The 20,857-nt window shown below is 36.9% G+C and overlaps 3 protein-coding genes across 7 annotated transcripts in view; all 3 read right to left on the bottom strand.

The window, feature by feature from the left end:
* Window positions 1-764: 764 nt before the first annotated feature.
* On the bottom strand, window positions 765-10,633 carry LOC132158968 (polyadenylate-binding protein 1A). The gene is made up of 16 exons (XM_059568616.1): window positions 10,363-10,633; window positions 10,041-10,255; window positions 7,354-7,547; window positions 7,161-7,276; window positions 6,721-6,860; window positions 6,346-6,440; window positions 5,270-5,407; window positions 5,098-5,193; window positions 4,541-4,813; window positions 3,686-3,776; window positions 3,494-3,604; window positions 2,782-2,930; window positions 2,554-2,638; window positions 2,033-2,163; window positions 1,205-1,297; window positions 765-1,116 (listed from the first exon to the last, which is right to left on the bottom strand). Exons 2-15 carry the CDS (start codon window positions 10,231-10,233, stop codon window positions 1,211-1,213), a joined length of 1,899 nt encoding a protein of 632 aa, XP_059424599.1. The 5' UTR covers window positions 10,234-10,255; window positions 10,363-10,633; the 3' UTR covers window positions 765-1,116; window positions 1,205-1,210.
* Window positions 10,634-11,108: 475 nt separating this feature from the next.
* On the bottom strand, window positions 11,109-18,795 carry LOC132158969 (polyadenylate-binding protein 1-like). The gene is made up of 13 exons (XM_059568617.1): window positions 18,526-18,795; window positions 17,464-17,657; window positions 17,274-17,389; window positions 16,782-16,921; window positions 16,604-16,698; window positions 15,261-15,398; window positions 14,593-14,688; window positions 14,294-14,488; window positions 14,156-14,210; window positions 13,168-13,271; window positions 12,270-12,330; window positions 12,067-12,197; window positions 11,109-11,460 (listed from the first exon to the last, which is right to left on the bottom strand). Exons 1-13 carry the CDS (start codon window positions 18,710-18,712, stop codon window positions 11,371-11,373), a joined length of 1,602 nt encoding a protein of 533 aa, XP_059424600.1. The 5' UTR covers window positions 18,713-18,795; the 3' UTR covers window positions 11,109-11,370.
* Window positions 18,796-19,511: 716 nt separating this feature from the next.
* phldb3 (pleckstrin homology-like domain, family B, member 3) overlaps window positions 19,512-20,857 on the bottom strand; it is a 21,169-nt gene continuing 19,823 nt past the window's right edge. For 4 of the 5 annotated variants that reach the window (XM_059568598.1, XM_059568600.1, XM_059568596.1 and 1 more), the window contains 4 exons: window positions 20,829-20,857; window positions 20,033-20,240; window positions 19,847-19,932; window positions 19,512-19,760 (listed from right to left, as the gene is read on the bottom strand). The exon at window positions 20,829-20,857 is cut by the window's right edge and continues 112 nt beyond it. In XM_059568598.1, the coding sequence (XP_059424581.1) occupies window positions 19,626-19,760; window positions 19,847-19,932; window positions 20,033-20,240; window positions 20,829-20,857 (458 nt within the window). In that variant the 3' untranslated portion in view covers window positions 19,512-19,625. The remainder of the gene's footprint in view (window positions 19,761-19,846; window positions 19,933-20,032; window positions 20,241-20,828) is intronic. The other variant, XM_059568597.1, reaches the window with a different exon arrangement.

Here is a 20,857-nt window from a genome sequence, read left to right as displayed (position 1 = left end):
AGTTAATAAATTAAATAGCGAAATCTTTTAGCCAATAGAAAACAACCAACAGCCTAAAAACATAAGATTTTTTTTTTACTGCTACTGTCATGTAATGTACATGTCAACGCATTAATACACACACATATACATTATTTAATTTTTTTATTCAAGCGAAGAAACCAAATTATCCTGTAAGGCGTTCAGGACCAATCATAAGATTTCCATCTTTTGTCAACCAATATATTCATGTCCTGCCAATAATAACCATTTAGAACCAGGACTCCATGTTTAAATGCAGTAAGTCAATGCTACCAGTGCGAAAGTTGATAAATTAACTCAATCTTAAGCCTAACTCAACCATTGCTTTAAAACTTGAGTTTTTTAGGCTGCATTTAGTACATTTCAGTTTGCCAACTCGTGTTAACTTGTAACTAACAAACTTAAGAGGAATGCATTTAAACAACTAGACATGTAAGAAAAAGTTCTCTTTTGATCATGTGCCAAATGTGATAAACTCCATCTTATGACTGAAGACACCACCTTCAGGACATTAACCCAGAGATGCACTGTAGCTCAGGTCGTGAACTCATTTTCTAACTTTGACAACACCATGTCAACATTCAGGTTCATCTGCATTCATTACAGCTGACTTGTGCATCTATAAAATGGTTTCTGAGAAACTAATGTGCAGCTCTTTTAAAATAAGAAATGCAGTTGATTTGGGTCCAAAGGCTTTCAGCACAACCCATCATAAATCAAAATAAAACACATGAACTATGTCAAATGTTTAAAGTTTTATTTATTCAAGCAGTTTAATCCAATGTACTTTACCAAATGTTTAGCTATCAACTGCCAGAACACAGCTGACAATGAGCTTTCATTAAGAGGAATAAAAAGAAAGGAATGTTTTGGAATTTTCAAAATTAAAAGGTTTGTCTTTTTCTATTTTTTTTTCTATTTTTCTTTAATATAATCAAGGTCAAGATTTAGTTTCTCAACCTGGCAAAACATTTGGATGTCATCTTGTTTTTTTCTTCTTGTTCACGTTTCTGTTTTTCGATCTTTATTCACTTTTTCTTTTTTTACTGTGTCCCTCTTGGTGAAGACGGGGCCGAAGAGACGAGGAGAACCATTCTGGAAGAGGAGGAAAAATTAAGACAAAAAAAAAAAAAACAACAACATTTCTTTAATCATTAAAAAGTGCAGAAGAGCACCTCCTGACCTGTTGTCAGACGGCTGGCGCAGCGGTGCTGGGGGTCTTCTGAGCAGATTCTTTGGCCTGATGAGCCTGCAGCACTGCGACCGCTTCATCCACCTGCAATATCAAGCACATTTTTAAATATTGAATATTAGCCCATGTGCGTCAATTAAATAAAGACAAGTTACAGATAGGTTCATAGAGGAGAAAAATGTCCAAAACCGGTCATAAAAATTTGAAGCTTGGGAGTACAGATTTACATTTGGTCTCATTGTACAGAAGACCCTTAACAGATTATTGCTGAAGTAAAAAAATGAATAAAATAAATTGTAAAAAAGTAACCTAAAAAGATGCTTCAGTTTGTGAAAATGATTTATGAGCCATTTTTTATAAAATAAATTTGATAAAACATGAACAAAAGAAAAATCAAAGCCATAAATCTAAACAAGTTGTGTTCCAAATTTGAAGTAGATTTTTTTAAAAACGAGCTTTTAGTAAGAGTTTGTTTGGGTGCAGCACCAAACTTTTCCCTTATAAGGTCATGAGGAACTATATTCTGTATCTAGTGTAAAATAGATTTAATAAAGGAAATGAAGGTGAAATAAAAATTCCAATAAAAATACACACCTGTGCCAAAATTTACAGTTAACAAACAGGCAAAGTGATCAAAAAACACAAAACCGAAAAAGACAATAATGTCCATAAGGTCGCACAAGGATATATAAAAAAAAAAAAAAAAATTGGTTTCGGGATAAAAAAAATAGAATTCTTGGCATCACATTATCAGAGTGCAGACATCACCGCGATCGGGTAAAACCCAATAACAAAAGTGAGCATCCCCTGAGCACTGACCTTTGACCTCAGGGACTCCGGAGACTCCAGCATGTGCAGCAGCTCAGAGTTGTCGATCTCCAGCAGCATTCCGGTGATCTTCCCAGCCAGACTGGGATGCATGTTCTGGATGAGCGGGAACAGACGCTCACCTGTCGCAGAAGAGAGCATGCATCAGATGTTACACTGAAATACAACTGACTTTTTCAACCGCTATACATTTTAAAAAACATGCGACTGACATCTTTAAAAATTCAATTAAAAATTAAACATTATATTTTATATATACACATGGATTTAAAGTGCAATTTCTAATTTTAAATTTAAAGTACTTTATTCTAATGATTGTAAATATGCCTGACGAGATGTTTTGGTATATTAACTATTCTTGCAATGGATGGTATTTCGAGGGGTGTCTTCTGTAAAGTCACAGTAAAAATCTATTACGACTTATTTATTGCTCAGAATAAACGAAACCGGACACATTCTAACACACACACGAAAAAAAAAAAAGCACAACAGGATTGAGAGGATAAACTCACCCAGCATCTGCTTCTGTTCTTGTGGAGGGGCGGCAGCCAGCATGGACGCCGTCAAAGGCTCTTGACCCTGAACGTGGACAGCAGGCTGAATGAAGACAAACACAAACGTTAATCGAAAAAGTCAAAATGACAAAAATCATAGCGAAAATTGTATTAAAAAAAAAACACACTGAACAAGAAATGTATGGGAGTAAATGGAAAATTATCCAGTTAGATTAAAGCGAGTACCTGCTGCATGGGCACCTGCGGCTGAGAGGCCATGTGCTGCTGTGTGTTGCGGACTCCAGAAGCGTACTTGTACTGTGGCACTCCTCTCACCTGAGCCGCACCTGTGGCTGCACCTGCACCTGTGGGACGAGGACCCATGGCCTGAGACGCTGCGGAGAACACAGCACAATCAGGATCACTCAACTGCAGAAACGCACTTAAATAGTTAAACATGTGTATGTTAATGAACTCCAAATCATTCTGTAATAGTGCACGCTCATTCACAATTAGCATAATCCCGCCTATGAATTACAGTAGAATATTCTGGTCTGCTTTCTCAAGATTGGCTCTAGAATATTGCATAAATGCAAGAAAGACTAATAGGCCAAATGCCAAACAATAAATATCCAATAATGTCTGTCCGTCAAAGTTTTTAGCCTACTAAAAAAAACGTCAAGCGCACTTCTTAAAAAGACCAGCTGGTGGCGCTTGAAAACGCTGGGATTTTTCCAGCTTTAGTTGCTATGATTTGGAATATTAACAGCGGCAATGCATTACTAGAATCTAATTTTACTAAATATAAGACATTAACCAGTATTATTGACTTCATTGTTGTAGGCAGTCAAGCTGGTGCTTTTATCCAAAGCGATTTAAAAATGAGGAAGCAAATCAAAATCAACATAAGTGAGGCGTTTGTATCTACGGTGTGTATAAGTGCGTGTTGGTGGCTCACCAATGCGCTGGGGGGCCATCACCCGTGGGACCTGGGAGGCGGGACGCATGGCACCGAAGGTCTGAGGACGCGGCCCCGAGGGTCTGACGGCGTTCGGCATGCCCTGGAAATCTGGAAACGGAGATGAGAAACAGAGCAGTGAAATGAAGAGCTCTGGTGGGCGGGGCTAAGAGTGTGTGGGTGGAGACTCACGCTGAGGGCGGACCCCCTGAGTGGCCCAGCGAGGACTGGGGCGGAGCTGAGCGAGCTGACTGGTGGGATAGTAAGCAGCACGATTCTGAGCCTGTCAATCACACAGAGAGAGAAACCACATGATTAATTTTACATGGCTTTCTAAACAGTGTCATGCAAACAAGGGGTTTGGAAAAAATAATCGTTGAGCAAAACGTTTGGGAGTCGTTGAGCAAGTAAAGAAAAAATACATACATATACGACAACAAGTGTTTTTAGACCTTGCATGCATGTCAACCTGTTGTTGAAGACTCAAAACCAAAATATAACCCCAAAATATAACCCTTTCATAACCCATAACTGGGGCACTTTAATCTTTCACTTTAATGTTTTTTAACATTTTTAAAATGCAATTTTTTCTATAAACATCTATTACCTAGTCAAATTCTTATTTAATCAGTGAATTAGAATAGAAAGACATTTGGGCTGTTAGCAAGCAAATGAAATCAGCACGGAAGCTGCACCTGAAGAGGCATTTAGATGCATTTACACAAGGTTTAATGCAAGATATGACTACATTTAACCTGCAGTTACAAATGCATTATTAATGTTTTGTTACATTAAAACGCTGAATACTGATTTTTGAAACTAATTATGAAAGATACTTTGAATGTTAAATTTGAATGGCCAGTAGGTGGCAGCAAGTCACTGTTAATAAGTGAGTCATTGCGATTGAACCGAATCATTTAAACGGTTGATTCACTCAGGAACGAATCACTGTCGACGCAAAACGGCATCGTGCCTGTGTTTGGGATTATGTGGCACTGGGATTATATTACGATATTATCACCGAGCACTGTGAAAGCATCCTCTGACCTGTGGGATAGCGGCCATGAAGTATCCTGAAGGTGGCGCTGGCTGGTAGGGGTTGAGGACGGGGTTGGGCACGGCTCTGACGCTGGCCATCCTCTGCATGTACTGACTGGTGAGATGAGCCTGACGCTCCTCCTTCCTCTGAGCCAGCGCCACATACAGCGGCTTGGTGGCCACGATACGACCGTTCATCTCCGTCACAGCTTTAGTGGCTTCTTCAGGAGACGAGAAGCAGACGAAGCCGAAGCCCCTGCTGCGGCCGCCTTCCATCATCACCTGAACAAAACAACCAGCAAACTTCAGATCAACACACAGACCCAGGGGAACAACACTGGGGGGGGGGGATTACAACACTCAGGTGGAATTGCATAAAAACACTGTTTGTTTCTACTAAATCTGTTGCTGAAATATATACACAAATAATGTGTAGTGAAACTTTAATCATGCATCAACAAAGAGAGCGAGAGAGAAAAGTATAGGCTAAAAAGATCAATCTTGGGATTTAGGAATTGATATGGATTCATTCAAATAAAGATCGGCCAGCACTAGTTAGTGCGCACCTTAGCACTGGTGATGGTGCCGAACGGAGCAAACTCTTTACGCAGACGTTCGTCATCGAGACCGTCGTCCAGATTTTTCACGTAGAGATTGACTCCCTGTTGAAAAAAATAAAAGTGTTAATGTTCACATACAGACATGAACAAGCCTTTAGCGCTCTCATCTGCAGCTCACCTGGTAGCGCGTCATGCGGTCCTGCTTCATCTGCTCAAACTTGCGCTTGAGCTCCGTCTGACGCTCTCCCTTCTTCTGAGCGCGACCCACGTACACCTGCTTCCCGTTCAGCTCTTTTCCGTTCATCTCATCCACGGCCTGACGACCAGAAGAAACACGTCAGGATTAGACTGGCATCCGGTAATGCCATATATCAGGGTAATGGTTATGCATGATGATGCACTTCAGCATAAAGCTCGGATGAGAAGCACATTCACTCTGACAGCAGATGGCGCTCAACAGCAGAGATGCAGCCGTTACCCTGGAGACCATGTAAACAAAGCAGCAGCTGCGCTACTTTGTATCTGAAACATGTTTTAATGACGTCATTCAGATTGTTGTATTCACACAGCACCAAATACTTAAATATTTAGACTTAATAGGCTATTGATTGTAACTTTTTACATTTAGTCAGTGTTATGACATCAGCCGATGCTTTTAATCTAAAACAAGCCCTAGATATTATTTGAAAATGTTTTGATTCTGGTCATGCTTTCTATTAAGGCTCTATTTATTAACAGTCGATACATTAGTTAAACTGCCAATGAAATTGTTATAAAAGTTCACTAATCTTAGGAAATTTCAATATTTACATTAAATCATTTAGAAAAGAATAGAGCATTTTTAGAGAATACAGAATTATTTTAATAAAACATCAGTTAATAGATTAATAGTAAATATAAAAAGAAAATAATTAGAATAGAGTTCTAGAGTTAAGGGGGTCAAATAAATCAATATTTAATAACACCTTAATATCAAAAGTTCCAAATGTGTTAAGCTAACAGCTGCGCTTTTTAACAAAGATTAATGACTTTACCAAATGTAGCTATTGCCTTTTATTAATGTTAATGCATTAAGGTTAACTCATGAGATCTTATTGTAAAGTGTTACTTATAATTCTTTTGCACGTTAATCCGTGTGAATTTTTTACACTTTTTAATTTTCAGCATGTAAATTAGATTTCATCATATGCCTAGTCAGGACACATCAACAGATCGTTACTAAACCACACGCAGTCTCAACACGCCGCTGCTCACCCGCTGGGCGTCCTCATGCCTCTCGAAGCTGACGAAGCCAAAGCCTCTAGATTTACCGCCGTCATCTGTCATGACTCGAATACTGAGCGCTGGACCTGCACACACACACACACACACGTCAGATCTGACTCATGTGACCAGATCAAAACATCTACAGGCTCATTATTACAGTTAACTCGAACCAAAATTATTACAAAAAAAACTACATTTAATATTATATAAACATAACATTTTTCATGTGTGTTTTTATATACATAAATATGCACAGTACACACAAGTATTATGTATATATAGACAGATAAAAAAATAAATAAATTTACAATTTTAATAAAAATTAAAGATATTAAAGACTTTAAAAAAACTGCTAAATCTCACCAAATTTGCTGAAAATCTCCCTCAGCTTCTCGTCCTCCATATCTTCTCCGAAGTTCTTGATGTAAACGTTGGTGAACTCTTTGGCGCGGGCGCCCATCTCTGCCTCACGCTCCTTACGAGACTTGAAGCGACCCACAAACCTTTGAGAGACAAGTCACCTTATTATTATGAATATTTAGCATTTTTTATTAATCAACGGCATAGCACCGAATGCTTTATTCATGGAGAAGATCATCATTTAATAATAATAATAATAATACAATTAAACAAAGAAAGCTATAAAAAATATTTCAAGTTAATAACTTGGGGAAATGTTTTAGATGTAGTTAAAAAATATATTTAGATAAGTAAAAGCAGCACATGATGTTTGAGACACACTTATCACGCTTCACTCCAAACCAAACACGGTTTAGTTTAATGCGGTTAAATCAAACACTTACACTTTGCGGTCATTGAGCAACATGCCGTTCATTTTCTCAATGGCTCTTTCTGCAGCCTCGTGGGTCTCAAAGTGCACAAAGCCGTATCCTTTAGAGCCGTTCTCATCACAAACCACCTTCAGAGAGAGAACAGCAGCTGAGCACGAGCACAAACACCTCACACATGCGTCTCACAGCACACACGCGTGCTCACCTTGCAGGACAGGATGTTTCCGAAGGCAGAGAACGTGTCGTACAGGGCCTTGTTGTCGATGGACTTGTCCAGGTTCTTGATGAAGATGTTTCCCACGCCGCTCTTGCGCAGGGACGGGTCTCGCTGGGACCACATGATGCGCAGCGGACGGCCCTTAATCACGTCAAAGTTCATCGTGTCCAAGGCGCGCTCAGCTGAAACGGAGTTAAAACATGAGTAATGGTGCGTTCACACCAGACACCAATGAAGCGTTAACTGCGAGTGATTTACATGTTACATGTTAATAGACAACCTGCGGTGCGATTCACACAAAAGATGCGATTCGCGCAATAGACACGGCGTGAATTAAGCGTTTCAGGAGTGTTTAGACACATGAAACACACATTACGTGCGAGTTGAAATTTCACACTGCGTTAACCAATCAGGAGCGAATTCGCGTCTGTTGCAAAGTGTATTTCACGTTTAAATGAAGCAAATAAATTCTAAATGTTCCAGTGTCTAACTACACGCGAACAGCACAATTTGGGCAAGTCACGGCTGGTGTGAACGCACAGTAAGGAGATTGCCAAGTACACAATTTATCTTGACACGTCTAATACACACAAAATTATATTATATAGAATATAAAATGCATTTAAAAAAAAATACTAAATAAGATAAATTAATATATTTATAAAAAAAATTTAAAACTACGTAATATATAAAATAAAAACAACTATATAAAATACATAAACACTAATCTGAAATTTCACAAATTACAAATTTATAAAAATTCAAAAATTTATAAATGCTTCAAAAATAAAATTCTATAAAATTCATACAAATATATAAATTATACAAGCGTTATTATAGAATATATATTTTATATAAAACATATACAAATACTACATCAAATCAGGGGCGTAGCCATCTTTTCAGAAGTGAGGGGGACAGAAATCACACACACACACATATATTTATATGTGTGTAATTTCATTACGATAAAACATTTCTGTAATCTATATAGCCTAATAGTCAAAAGTTTTTTAACAGTAAGATTTTTAATGTTTTGAAAGAAGTCTCTTCTGCTCACCAAGTCTGCCTTTATATTGTTAAATATGTATACTATTTAAAATAACTGTTTTCTATCTTAGTATATTTTAAATGTAATGTATTCCTGTGATCAAAGGTGAATTTTCAGCATCATTCCTCCAGTCTTCAGTGTCACATTAATCAGAAATCATTCTTAATATGCGGATTTGCTGATTATCAATATTTAAAATAGATGAGAACATTTTTTTCAGCATTCTTTGATGAACAGAAGGATCCACACATCAGCATTCATGTGAAATAAAAAGCTTTCGCAACATTATACACCATATCATTCAAAAGCTTAGTATACTGTATATATATTTTTTTTTGTTAAATAAATTATAGAAATTAATACTTTTATTTATCAAGGATTCTTTAAATTGATTCAAAGTGATGATAAAGACATCATTTTACAAGAGATTTCTATTTCAGATAAATGCTGCTCTTCTGAACTGTTTATTCAAAGAAACCTGAAAAAATTCTACTCCACTGTTTTCAACATTATCATCATAATATTTTTTTCTCTTTTTTATCAGCAAATCAGTATATCAGAATTATTTCTGGAGGATCGTGTGACTGGAGTTATGATGCAAAATAAATCAGTTTTGAAATCTGAATAAATAACATTTTTAAATATATTCAAATAGAAAACAGCTATTTTAAATAGGCTAGTAAAAATATTTCAAAATTTCACTGATTTGCAGTACTTGGATCAAATAAATGCAGGCTTGGTGAACAGAAGGGAATTAAAAAAAAAACATTAACAAGCTTACTGTTCAAAAACTGTTGACTGGTAGTGGATACTAAACGCAACTAATTTTTCTCTAATTTCTAGCTTTTTGTTTGTTTGTTTTTTGGATAAGAAATCCATGACTGCTGGACAATAACAAATAATAATGATTTGTTTACTACAAACACTTTTTATCACATAATAAGGCAGAATAGTTTCTATACTGTAATAAATGCTATGTCAATTAGCACTGCATTGTTCATATACTTTATTTATCACCTGCTGGAGATTTTTTTGGACTTGAAAAAAACAAAACCGAAAACAACTGTTTTCATACAGCGATAGCTGGAGGCTGTTGCCCATATTAGGAGTTTCCTGATATGACTTTCTGCGCGAGAGCGCCCTCCGGCTTCGAGCATGAAACACACACTGCAGGAGAGTTAAGCGCTCTGTGATGTTCATTTCGCCTTCTGGGTCCGAAACAAACATCAGGTCATGCGCAGACTATCCTGTCTCTTTGAGTTTAAATCTATATTTATTCACACCAGCTCTTGAAAACCTCTATGTGAACACACTTGTCCGAAAAAGTGCGGGGGACTAATTTCCGTGATATGAAAAGTGGTCCCTGCATCAAATATAGAATATATAAAATACATAATTTAAAATGATAGAATATAAGAAAGTAAAAAGATGTACATTTATATACACACAAATTATATATATGTAACATACACACACCGAACATATGAAATAGTAAATACGCATTAGAATATGGTATACTTCTTCATTAAGTTAAACTTATTTGACTATTACTATTAAACATGTAACTTTATAACGTTTACAACTATAAATGTATGTATGTCTATATACACAGGGTTCGGCTCACCGTCGGCGGGCTGCTGGAAGTTGACGTAGGCGTAACCGAGCGAGCGGCGCGTCATCATGTCTCTGCAGACCCGGATGGAGAGAATGGGTCCGGCTGGACTGAACTTCTCGTACAGCATGGCCTCGGTCACATCCGAGTGTAGATCCCCCACATACAGAGAGGCCATCGGGTAACTGGGCGCGCTGGGGTTCATCTTCAGAGCTGGACACGCGGACCTGATTGAGCACACGCGGACAGACGACACCAAATTGCTCGATTCGACTCTCACACGGTTAAATACTCTTAGAACAGACTAAAAGACGATTTAATACGCGTTCGGTACCGATTTGGCGTCGATGTTTCGTAGGTGTCGATGTTTTAAAATCTCCTCAGGCCTAACGGTGCGATTAAACTCCTCAAACCTGTTCGCAAATCCTGCTTCACCGAGGTCTTCGGTAATAAAAGTAGAATTTTTGTTGGTATTTTTCTGTTTTGTGAATTTTTTTGTTTTTTTTGGTTTTTTATATATAAGATGTGTGCCGAAGCTCTGAGGCACACGCGCTCTCTCTCGCACCGCACAAGATAGGGGAAGAGAAGCGGAAGTACGGCACAGAAGAAGGCGTTCTCGCCGGATGTTGCGTGTGGTTCCTTTATACGGTTACGTAAGAGCAGAATAAGAGTCCGCGGGCTGATAGAATAAGAGCAGCGCGATTGACGAAAAAATATAAGTGCGAACGTAAAGGTCATGGATTGGTTTGCATGAAGGACATATAATACATTTAATATCAATTCACATCAAGATGAAAGGCTGTTTCCGCAACGGGTTAAACATTAAAAGAAATGTTAGCTATAACTAAAAATGTAGAATATATATATATATATATATATATATATATATATATATATATATATATATATATATATATATATGCATTATTTGCATGTATGTTCATTTTTATTAATGCATTTTTTGTTTTAATGGTTTGGTTTAATGGTTGTACGTAAACACTATTTATGCCAATAAATGTAATTAAATTACATTATTTACACTATAAGTAGTACCCAGTGAACTGTTTGTACTTAGTGACAATAGCTTTTTATTGCTTAGGTTACATCTGCATTGACTTATAAAAACTAAAAACTGCGATTTCAAAACAACAACAAAAAGAATAAAAATGCCTTGCAAAAAGCAAACCAGAAATAATACATATTTGCAAACACATTTATTTACCACAATGATATTTTGAATATACACTGAATTATTAAATTAATTAAAATAATTTTGTAAAAATCTAATGAATATTAAATTTTATAATTGTTCAATCTGTGTGTGGTCATTGATATCTGTGTCTCAGATGGCTTGAATAGCAGGGCTGCTAAACGATATCTGAGCCGCTTCCATCGGCTGATGAGACTGAAGAACAGCAAGTGCTTCGTTCACCTGAACACACACACACACACATACATACACTTCAGAAATAAATCACACATTAAAACAACAAGGGATGCACAATATTAGATTTTTGCTGATATCCGATATGCCGATATTTTTCACATCATTTTAGCCGATACTGATACCGATATATATTTCGTTTTCGTCTCTCCCATGTGGACATTATAAACAAATAATTTAACATTTTAGTTAGTTTTGAGCCAAAGGCTTATTAGTTAGGAGTGATAAACTTTATTAAAAGTTATTTTTTAATGAGAGTACACTGAAAACCATGAAAATAACTCTGTTGTGTTTATTATTATTTTTTATTTTTATCAGACAGATGCAGGTGAGATGAAAAAGTAACTCAGATATCTCCTTCTAAATTTAAAAGTAATGCATTACTTTATTAGTTACCTAAAAAAGTAATCTGATTACGTTACTCACATTACTTGTAATGCATATCCCACAACACCGTTTATCGGCAAGGAATATCGGCAACATTTTTCAAATCTGATTTTTACTTTTTTAAACCTTTATCGGCTGATTCCGATAACATTCCGATAATATTGTGCATCCCTGAAAGCAACCAAAGCTAAATAAGCAGGAACGGACCTTGATGCACAGAGACTGTTGGCAGCGCAGAAGCAGAAGCAGCTCAGACTCATCCGTCTCCAGCAGCATCTCTGTGATCTGATTCGCCAGCGGCCCGACCACATCCTGCACCAGCGGGAAGAGACTGAGACCTGCGGATCAAACTACATCAGACGAGAGCTGGACAAGATCAACACGACACAATAATACAGGAGTGAACTTGCCCAGCATCTGCTTCTGGTTTTCTCCTGAGCTGGACACGGGGGAGCTCAGAGTCTCCTGGACCTGATTGTGGACAAGAAACCACACCAAACTGTTAGGTTATATAATGACTATTACACAGTGCACACACATACAAGAATCCACAGGTATACAGTAATAAATCAGCAGCTGTTAAAGCCCATTCACACCAAGCACGATATCTATAAAGATATAGTTCTAAAAATCATTCTCAGTATTAAAGAATAGCAGAGTCCACACCACAGATACAATGATGAAGGCACAGAGAAACGATATCGTTGGAAACAATTCGAGAACGATTTTTTTCCAGCTGATGAATGATACAATCATAGACAACCAATCAGAATCCATCCTGCTGTAACAAGCTGAGAATTTAAAGCAGCAGACGAGCATGCGCTGAGAATAAACAGCCGATATCGTTCGCTGGTGTGGACGCTAATATCGTTATCTTTATAGTTATCATTCTTGGTGTGAACAGGGCTTTAGTCAGTATGTATCCATCCACCGATTTTTAGGTGTATTTTGGAACATCGCAAAAAAAAAAAAAATTATGGAAACGCCATGATGCGCATAAACTCAAAAAAATAATTTTTTTGATACAATTTGATCCGATAAGGAAAAATGCGCATATACTATGATAAAAACACTTTTACCGAATAAACTCCAACATGTGAAAAAAAAGTCATGTGACTTTGCATGATGGGACGGGATAAATTGACTACACAGTGGACCGATCTAGTTCAAAGCATCTATATCTCTTTGAGTCGTTGAATGGTGCTTTATTCGCAAATGTTTTATGCAATATTCCAGTTTTGCACAAAGGTTAAATGTGATTCTTTGGATGGAAACTTAGCTAGAGAGTGATCAGTGAGAGACGTGCACCTGTGGAACAGCCCAATGCTGCTGTGGATCACTACTGAACTCGTGATGATGGTGACCTTCAGGCGTGTAGATGTGCTGCGCTGCTGACCACACACTGAGATTCACTGTAAGAGAGAGATGATGAAGACATGCACCGGACGCTCACATCACAGACCTTTTATAAAACTATGTTTTATTTTGATTTTTTATGCTTAAAAATTATTTATTTAAATTTCTCTTTTTTTATTTAATACATTTTCAGTATATTTTAATCTTACTTTATTACTTTTAGTTTTATTTTGACCTTTTTAGTACTATTTTAGTATGCTTTATTTTTATTATTTAGGCTACTTTGATTCCATTTTTATGAATTTTTGTGTTTTCATCGTTTTTACTTTATTACATTTCATTTTAAATTTATATTTCTATGATAACATTTTTAGTACGTTTTAATTTCAGTTGTTTTTATTCAAAATTATTTTAATTTCATGTTTGTGTGTTGTCATTTATTTAATTAAATTTGAGTGTTTCACTTCGATCGTTTTTATTTAAAATTAATTCATGCTACTTTGTTTTGTTTTGGCTGTTTTCGTTTTAAAATAGTTTTTATTTTTATATCGTTATGAATGAATTTAAATAAGTGTTTTATTAATTGATTTTATTAATTGCTTAAATGATTTATTTAAACTTGGCATTTTATGATTTGATCAATTTTTGTGTTTTATTTTATTGTTTATTTTTAGAAATGAATTGTTAATTAATTAATTAACATTAATTAAAGAAATAAAACACATCTATTGTTTAAAGGCATAGTTCATCCATAAATGACAATTTTCTCCTCATTTAACACTCTCCTGTTATTCAAAACCCTGGTTCGTCTTCAGTTCTTATGGATTCGCATTAAGTTAGTTACCTGGACTTTGAAAGGAGGGACAGAAATCTCTCTGGTTTCATTAAAAACACCAAAGTGTATTTAGGGGTGAACTGTCTCTTTAAGAAGCGCACTCACCCTGAGGACTGCAGCACTGAGGCTGGGTGAAGCTGAATGAAGAGAGATTCTGCACCTGTGAAACAGTAGCTCATCTGGTCACCTGTGATTCTGTGTGTGAGTGTGTGGATGATCAGAGAGTGTGATGTGGATCTGGACCTGCTGCTGGCGTCTCATCATGTGTTGGTGGATGAGCAGAGCCTGGCGATCCATCTTCCTCTGGGCCAGAGCCACATATATGGGCTTGGACTCGATGACGCGACAGTTCATCTCAGTGATGGCTCTGGTGGCTTCTTCAGGAGACGAGAAGCAGACGAATCCGAAGCCTCGGCTGCGGCCTCCGTCTGTCATCACCTGAGCGAAGAAAAAAAACCTTTGCATCTTTGCATTTACTGGGTTACAATTAAATAAATACAGAATTTATGAACCATAAAAAACAAAGGCAGTCTCATTTCTACCTTAGCGCTGGTGATGTTCCCGTACGGAGAGAACTCTCTGAATAACCTTTCACTGTCCACGCTATCGCTCAGATTCTTCACGTACAGATTCACGCCCTGTCAAGACCATAAAAACACGTTCACAAGAACCATAACTGTAAACGGAAACTTTCAAAATAACTATAGTGGTGAATAAAGCAACTAAAATAACGTCAACAAAAACTATAAAAATAACTGAAATAAGTATAATAGTGACTATAGCGATAACTATAACATTAGCAGTAAATATAACAATAAGTATACCACTATACCAAATTTACCGATAACCAAAACAATACCGATAATGTTAACTAACAATAACTTCAGTGATAACTATAACTATTAGGATAACTATAACAATAGCAATAAGTATACCACTATACCAACTATACCGATAACTACATCATACATCATAACAACAACTGCAGCGATTACTATAACAATAACTTTAGCAATGAATATAACAGTAACTAAATCAACTTCAGCGATAACAATACGTGTAATGAATCAATGCACAGCTGTACAGTTGAGAAATAGCAAAGGCTTTAAAGTGGAATAAGGTTTTAATAATGTGTTTAAGTTCTGTTTGGTTTGAAAGTGCACTGGACGTTCTCCAGGTGAAAGCTCATTGTAATCAGAGTAGTAAACACCTGACAGCGCATGATGTGCTCCTGCTGGATCTGCTGGAAGCGCTTCTTCAGCTCCGTCTGTCGCTCTCGTCTCTTCTGAGCGCGGCCCACAAACACCTTTCTGCCGCTCAGCTCCGTCCGGTTCAGCTCCTCCACCGCCTTCAGGTCACAACACAGAGAACTACTCATCTTATGTGCCCCGTTTAGATCTTAATGACCATTCTCACTAAACATGTCAAAGACCTGAGAAGAGATGCTGCCAACTCTCAAACAACATACAACAGCAACACACAGTCATTGTCGTCTGTTTGATTACGTCATTAACTAACTGCATGAATTTTACTGTACATTTCTGCCACAAATATGTATCATAATTGAAAACCATTGACAGAAATGCTATATAAGAAACATGAGAGGTGCATGAAAAAAAACACAGTTTGTGCCTGTGTAGTAGAAGCAATTATAACAACAACAACAAAAATCTACTTTTTATGACAAGGTTATGATTTAACAAATATTTTGGGCTTCCATGAATACAATCTTAGATTTTGAATAATTTTTGTGTAGCAATACATAATTATTTTTATATCATACATTGTTTGTAGAAAATACTAAAAATTACTGAAATAAAAAAAATTAAATTATATAGACAAATTACAAAAAAATTATAATTAAATAAAATAAAAAAACAATAAAATTACTAAAACCTTAAAATTAAATAGAAAACTGTACAAATGTAATAAAGTGAACTTAATAATAATAATACTAATAATTAATAGTAACTAACATTTTGTTAACTTTTTTTAATTAAAAAAAAAATGCAATAATACTAAAAAATAATACTGGAAATTATTGTGACCCTGCAGCACAAAAGCAGTCATAAGCATGAGTCAAAATTATCAATTTTTCTTTTATGCCAAAACTTAATGTTTGATTAGTAATATGCATTGCTAGGAACTTCATTTGAACAACTTTAAAGATGATTTTCTCAATTTTAGATTTTTTTGCTCCCTCAGATTCCAGATTTTTAAACAGTTGCATCAAATATTGTCTTCTCCGAACAAACCACACATCAATGGAGAGATGATTTATTCAGCTTTCAGATGATGCATACATCTCAATTTCCACAAATGTACCTTTCTGTGCTCCTTGGAAACATATAGTACTTAATTTGGGACATAACTTATGGGAGCATCTTTTTGATTGGTAAAAAACAAATAGCAGAATTAAAAAAAGGCATTAATACTTAAAAAAAATATATATATTTTTCTGAATATTTAAAATTGTATAAATGCTCCTTTGATTTACATAACATTGCACAATCTTTCATCAGTAATCCCTCACGTCTCCTTCTCATCACTCACCCGTCTGGCATCGCTGTGCTTCTCAAAGCTGACGAAACCGAAGCCTCTGGACTGTCCCTTCTCATCCGTCATGACCCGAACGCTCAGAGTCGGGCCTCACAAACAAACAACAGACGCGTTAAAACAAGAGACAACTTTCATCTCCACCACATCATCCACAAAACAGATCAACACTCACCGAATTTACCGAACATCTCCGTCAGCATCTCATCGTCCACATCCGACCCAAAGTTCTTGATGAAAATGTTTGTGAACTCTTTGTTTCTCGCCTGCATTTCAGCCTCGCGCTCCTTTTGGGACTTGAAGTGTCCCACGAACCTTGAAGAGCAACATATGAAACTTACACTGGAAAGCTCTATTCCAGCCTTTAAACATGTACTGTAGATGAGTTTGTTTCTTCACGGGAACAGAGTTTTCCTCTGCAGTGAATGGGTGCCGTCAGATTGAGAGCAGATAAAAACATCAGAATAATCCACAGCACTCCAGTCCATCAGTGAACATCTGGAGAAGATAAAAGATGAAACACATCCAGCTCTCATTCTGACGGCACCCATTCACTCCAAAGGTAAGCAAGTGATGCAATGCTACATTTCTCCAAATCTGATGAAGAAACACACTCATCCTGATCTCGGATGGATGAACTATTCTTTAAGTTTCAGTCTTGACTTACACCTTCTGTTCATTGATCAACATGCCGTTTAGTTTCTCGATGGCTTTACCAGCAGCTTCATGCGTCTCAAAGTGCACAAACCCAAAGCCTTTCGATCCGTTTTCATCGCAAACCACCTTCAGAGAAAGAAACGCACTCGATACGGGTCTGATGTAGCACAGTAAAGCAGAATGAGGAGGTCGTCCCTTACTTTACAGGATAAGATGGTCCCGAAGGAGGAGAAGATGTCATACAGAGCCTCGCTGTCGATGGATTTCTCCAGGTTCTTGATGAAGACGTTTCCCACGCCGCTCTTCCTCAGCCAAGGGTCTCTCTGAGACCACATCAGACGCATGGGCTTCCCCTGCATGAGGTCAAAGTTCATGGTGTCCAAGGCTCGCTCGGCTGGACGAACCAACACAGCAGTGATTCAGAAGACATTATGAACTTCTAGACTGAATGAATCATTTCAAATGCAGGAGATTTTTCCTCCAAAATCAATAAACACTTTTCAATCAGAATCAAGTTCCTGGGTTTGTTTTGAACCTGATGAGAAAGCAAACTTTTCTAAAACATAGAACCTCAAAATATCTTATTTTATTTTCTACAATTTTTATTTATTTAATTTTTAAGAGATACAACCATTTTTTTTTATTTAAGAGGTACAATTTTTTTTTTTGAGATACAAGCATTTATTTAAAGAGATATGGAAGCAAGAGATACAAGCATGCATTTTATTTTATTTATTTTTTTGGGGGACATTTTGACCCAGGTGTGTTAAAAACACTTTTGTAAAATTATCTATAAAATGATGTTACAGTCAGAAACTTTTTGTAAGATATATTCAGCCTCTTCCCCATCTCTCACACACTTTAGGGACTGAATTTAATTAACATGAATTTAAATCATTGTAGCATGAACAACTAATCACTTTTTCAACGTGAAAATTGAAGTTTATGCAAGTAAAATAAATACAAAATCAAGAGTAATATTAATAAATTGTCCTAATTTGTAAGTCACTTTTGATAAAAGCGTCTGTGAAATGATTAAATCTAATATTAATGTTAATGCACTTTTATTTTGATAGAAATAAATATGTAGGTTTTAAAAAGTTGGACTGTTTTTGAGCAAGTTATACATGCATAGAAATGTAATTAAATTCCAGTGGGGTTAATATAGTTCTCAGATGATATATCCTTATTTACAAATGGCTTTCTCAGTTAGTAATGTTTGAGAAGGGGTGAATGCAGTGATTGGTTGCTTGTGATCTTACCGTCAGCGGCTCGCTCGAAGTTAACGTACGCGTATCCGAGCGAGCGGCAGGTGAGTCGGTCTCTGCAGACTCGGATCGATTGAACCGAACCGAGTGATCTGAATCGCTCGAACAGCATGGCTTCAGTCACGTCCGGCTCCAGATCGCCCACATACAGCGAGCTGCTCACCTTCATCTTCATCTTCATCACAGACGGTCAGTTATCAGATAGCCTCCGAGATTCAGTCTGAAAAACGCTTCTAACGATCAACGAACCGGATTTAAAAGATTCGATCAGATCGTAAATAAACATTCCGGTTATCCTCGTAATCATCGTCTTGTGAAAGTCAATTTTATTTGTTTATTTTGTTTATTTAGACACACACACACCTACACACACACATTATAAGCACCATTATATATTATACATATATTAATATATATATATATATATATATATATATTTTTTTTTTTACTTTTTTAACCTGTCTTTTTCTTGATTGATTTAATTGCACACACACTCACATTATAATTCCAATTTTATAAAAAAAAAATTATATAAAATATATATATATATATATAAACCTTTTTTTTTAATTCAAGGCAATTTTTTTTATTTACACAAACTCACACACTTGCACGTGCACACACGCATCTTAGTATAATTAGAAGATGCATTTTGATATATTTTTTTTTATTTTGTATTTGTTAAACCATGTTTTTGTTTTTATTTACAAAAGTGCCATTTTAAGTGAACTTTTCAAAATTTTATATAATTATTTTCTTTATAAATAAATATATATATATACATATATATATATATATATATATATATATATATATAATTATTATTATTATTATTTATAAGCCCTATCTTAGTCCTATTAAAGATGCATTTTGAAAGTATTGTCCTTCAGGTTTTAATTGTATTTATTTCTATTATATTTCTTCAGAATAACTCCTGCGGTGTACTGGATGAAAGCGCTGCACGTGGAAACACTGACACCTTGTTTGGAATGTAAATATTTATTAACACTTAGCAAAATATGAGAAGAATGATCATTAATAAATAGTGTGTGCTCTGGTAGTGTAACAGCAGGTCTCCCAGCATCCTCTGCTCCTCAGTATCTGCTGTGCTCGTCTGTTGCCGTGACTATAACGTCCATCCAGATCCTCATGGCTTCAGCGCTGTGAGCCACCAGGAAGAAGAGCCGCTCGTAGGTCTTGACACAGAAGGTGAGGCTCGGCCGCGGAGACTGAGAACGACACGAGAGAACAAACCTCAAACCTGATTCTCAGAGCACTCTTCTGTGTGTGTGTGTACGTGTGTGGATGAACTCACTGATGAAGCTGTGCGCAGATGGTCGTAATAAACCTCCTCGATGGCCTGGAAGTAAATCACGCCTTTCAGCTTCTTCTCATCCAGTTCTGAGGAAACAACAGAAGAGCGGTCAGATTTCAACACTGACACGATCACATGAAATCTGAGTGTGTGTGTGTGTGTGTAGTGATCCAGGGTTTCTGTCACCTGTGTAGTAGGCCAGTCTCTGGTGGTCCAGATCGAAGATGAACCACCTCCTCCTCCAGGTCTTCACTCGTCCTCCACGTTTGGTCAGAAAGCCTCCGCACCTCCGAGGAGACAGATTGACCCCCATACAGCCCGACACGTTATGACCCAGAGACTCCACGTGAGCCCGCAGGTCAAAGTTCACCGTCAGAGACAGCGGGACGCCCTGCTGAACAAGAACAACACATCAACATCAGCACTGCATCAGTGTCTCATCAACGGATGCTCTGCAGTGAATGGGTGCCGTCAGAATGAGAGTCTGATAAAAACATCACAATAATCCACAGCACTCCAGTCCATCAGTGAACATCTGGAGAAGACACAAGATGAAACACCTCCAGCATTAAGATTAAGACACTTCCTCCAGTGAAGAAGTGTTCTGGTCTGAATCAGGAGAGAAATCTGCACAGACGTTTAAACTAATCTGTGAGAGACAACAGCAGATGCACTTTTTCACTGGAGGAAGTGTTATTATGGATTATAGACTCTATGTATTTGAGTTAAAATCATCTTAATGCTGGATGTGTTTCATCTTTTGTCTTCTCCAGATGTTCACTGATGGACTGGAGTGCTGTGGATTATTGTGATGTTTTTATCAGACTCTCGTTCTGACGGCACCCATTCACTGCAGAGCATCCATTTCCGAGACATTTCTCCAGATCTGATGAAGACACAAACTCATCCTGATCTCAGATGAGCACATGTAGTTGTTGTTGGTGCAGTGTTTCTTGAAGGACCTCAGAATGATCAGAAGTACCTCCAGGTCTCTGTGTGTGGAGCTGATCT

The sequence above is a fragment of the Carassius carassius genome, chromosome 15 (genome assembly GCF_963082965.1).
Source record: "Carassius carassius chromosome 15, fCarCar2.1, whole genome shotgun sequence".
Taxonomy (NCBI): Eukaryota; Metazoa; Chordata; class Actinopteri; order Cypriniformes; family Cyprinidae; genus Carassius; species Carassius carassius.
This window is presented reverse-complemented; position numbering and strand designations above follow the sequence as displayed.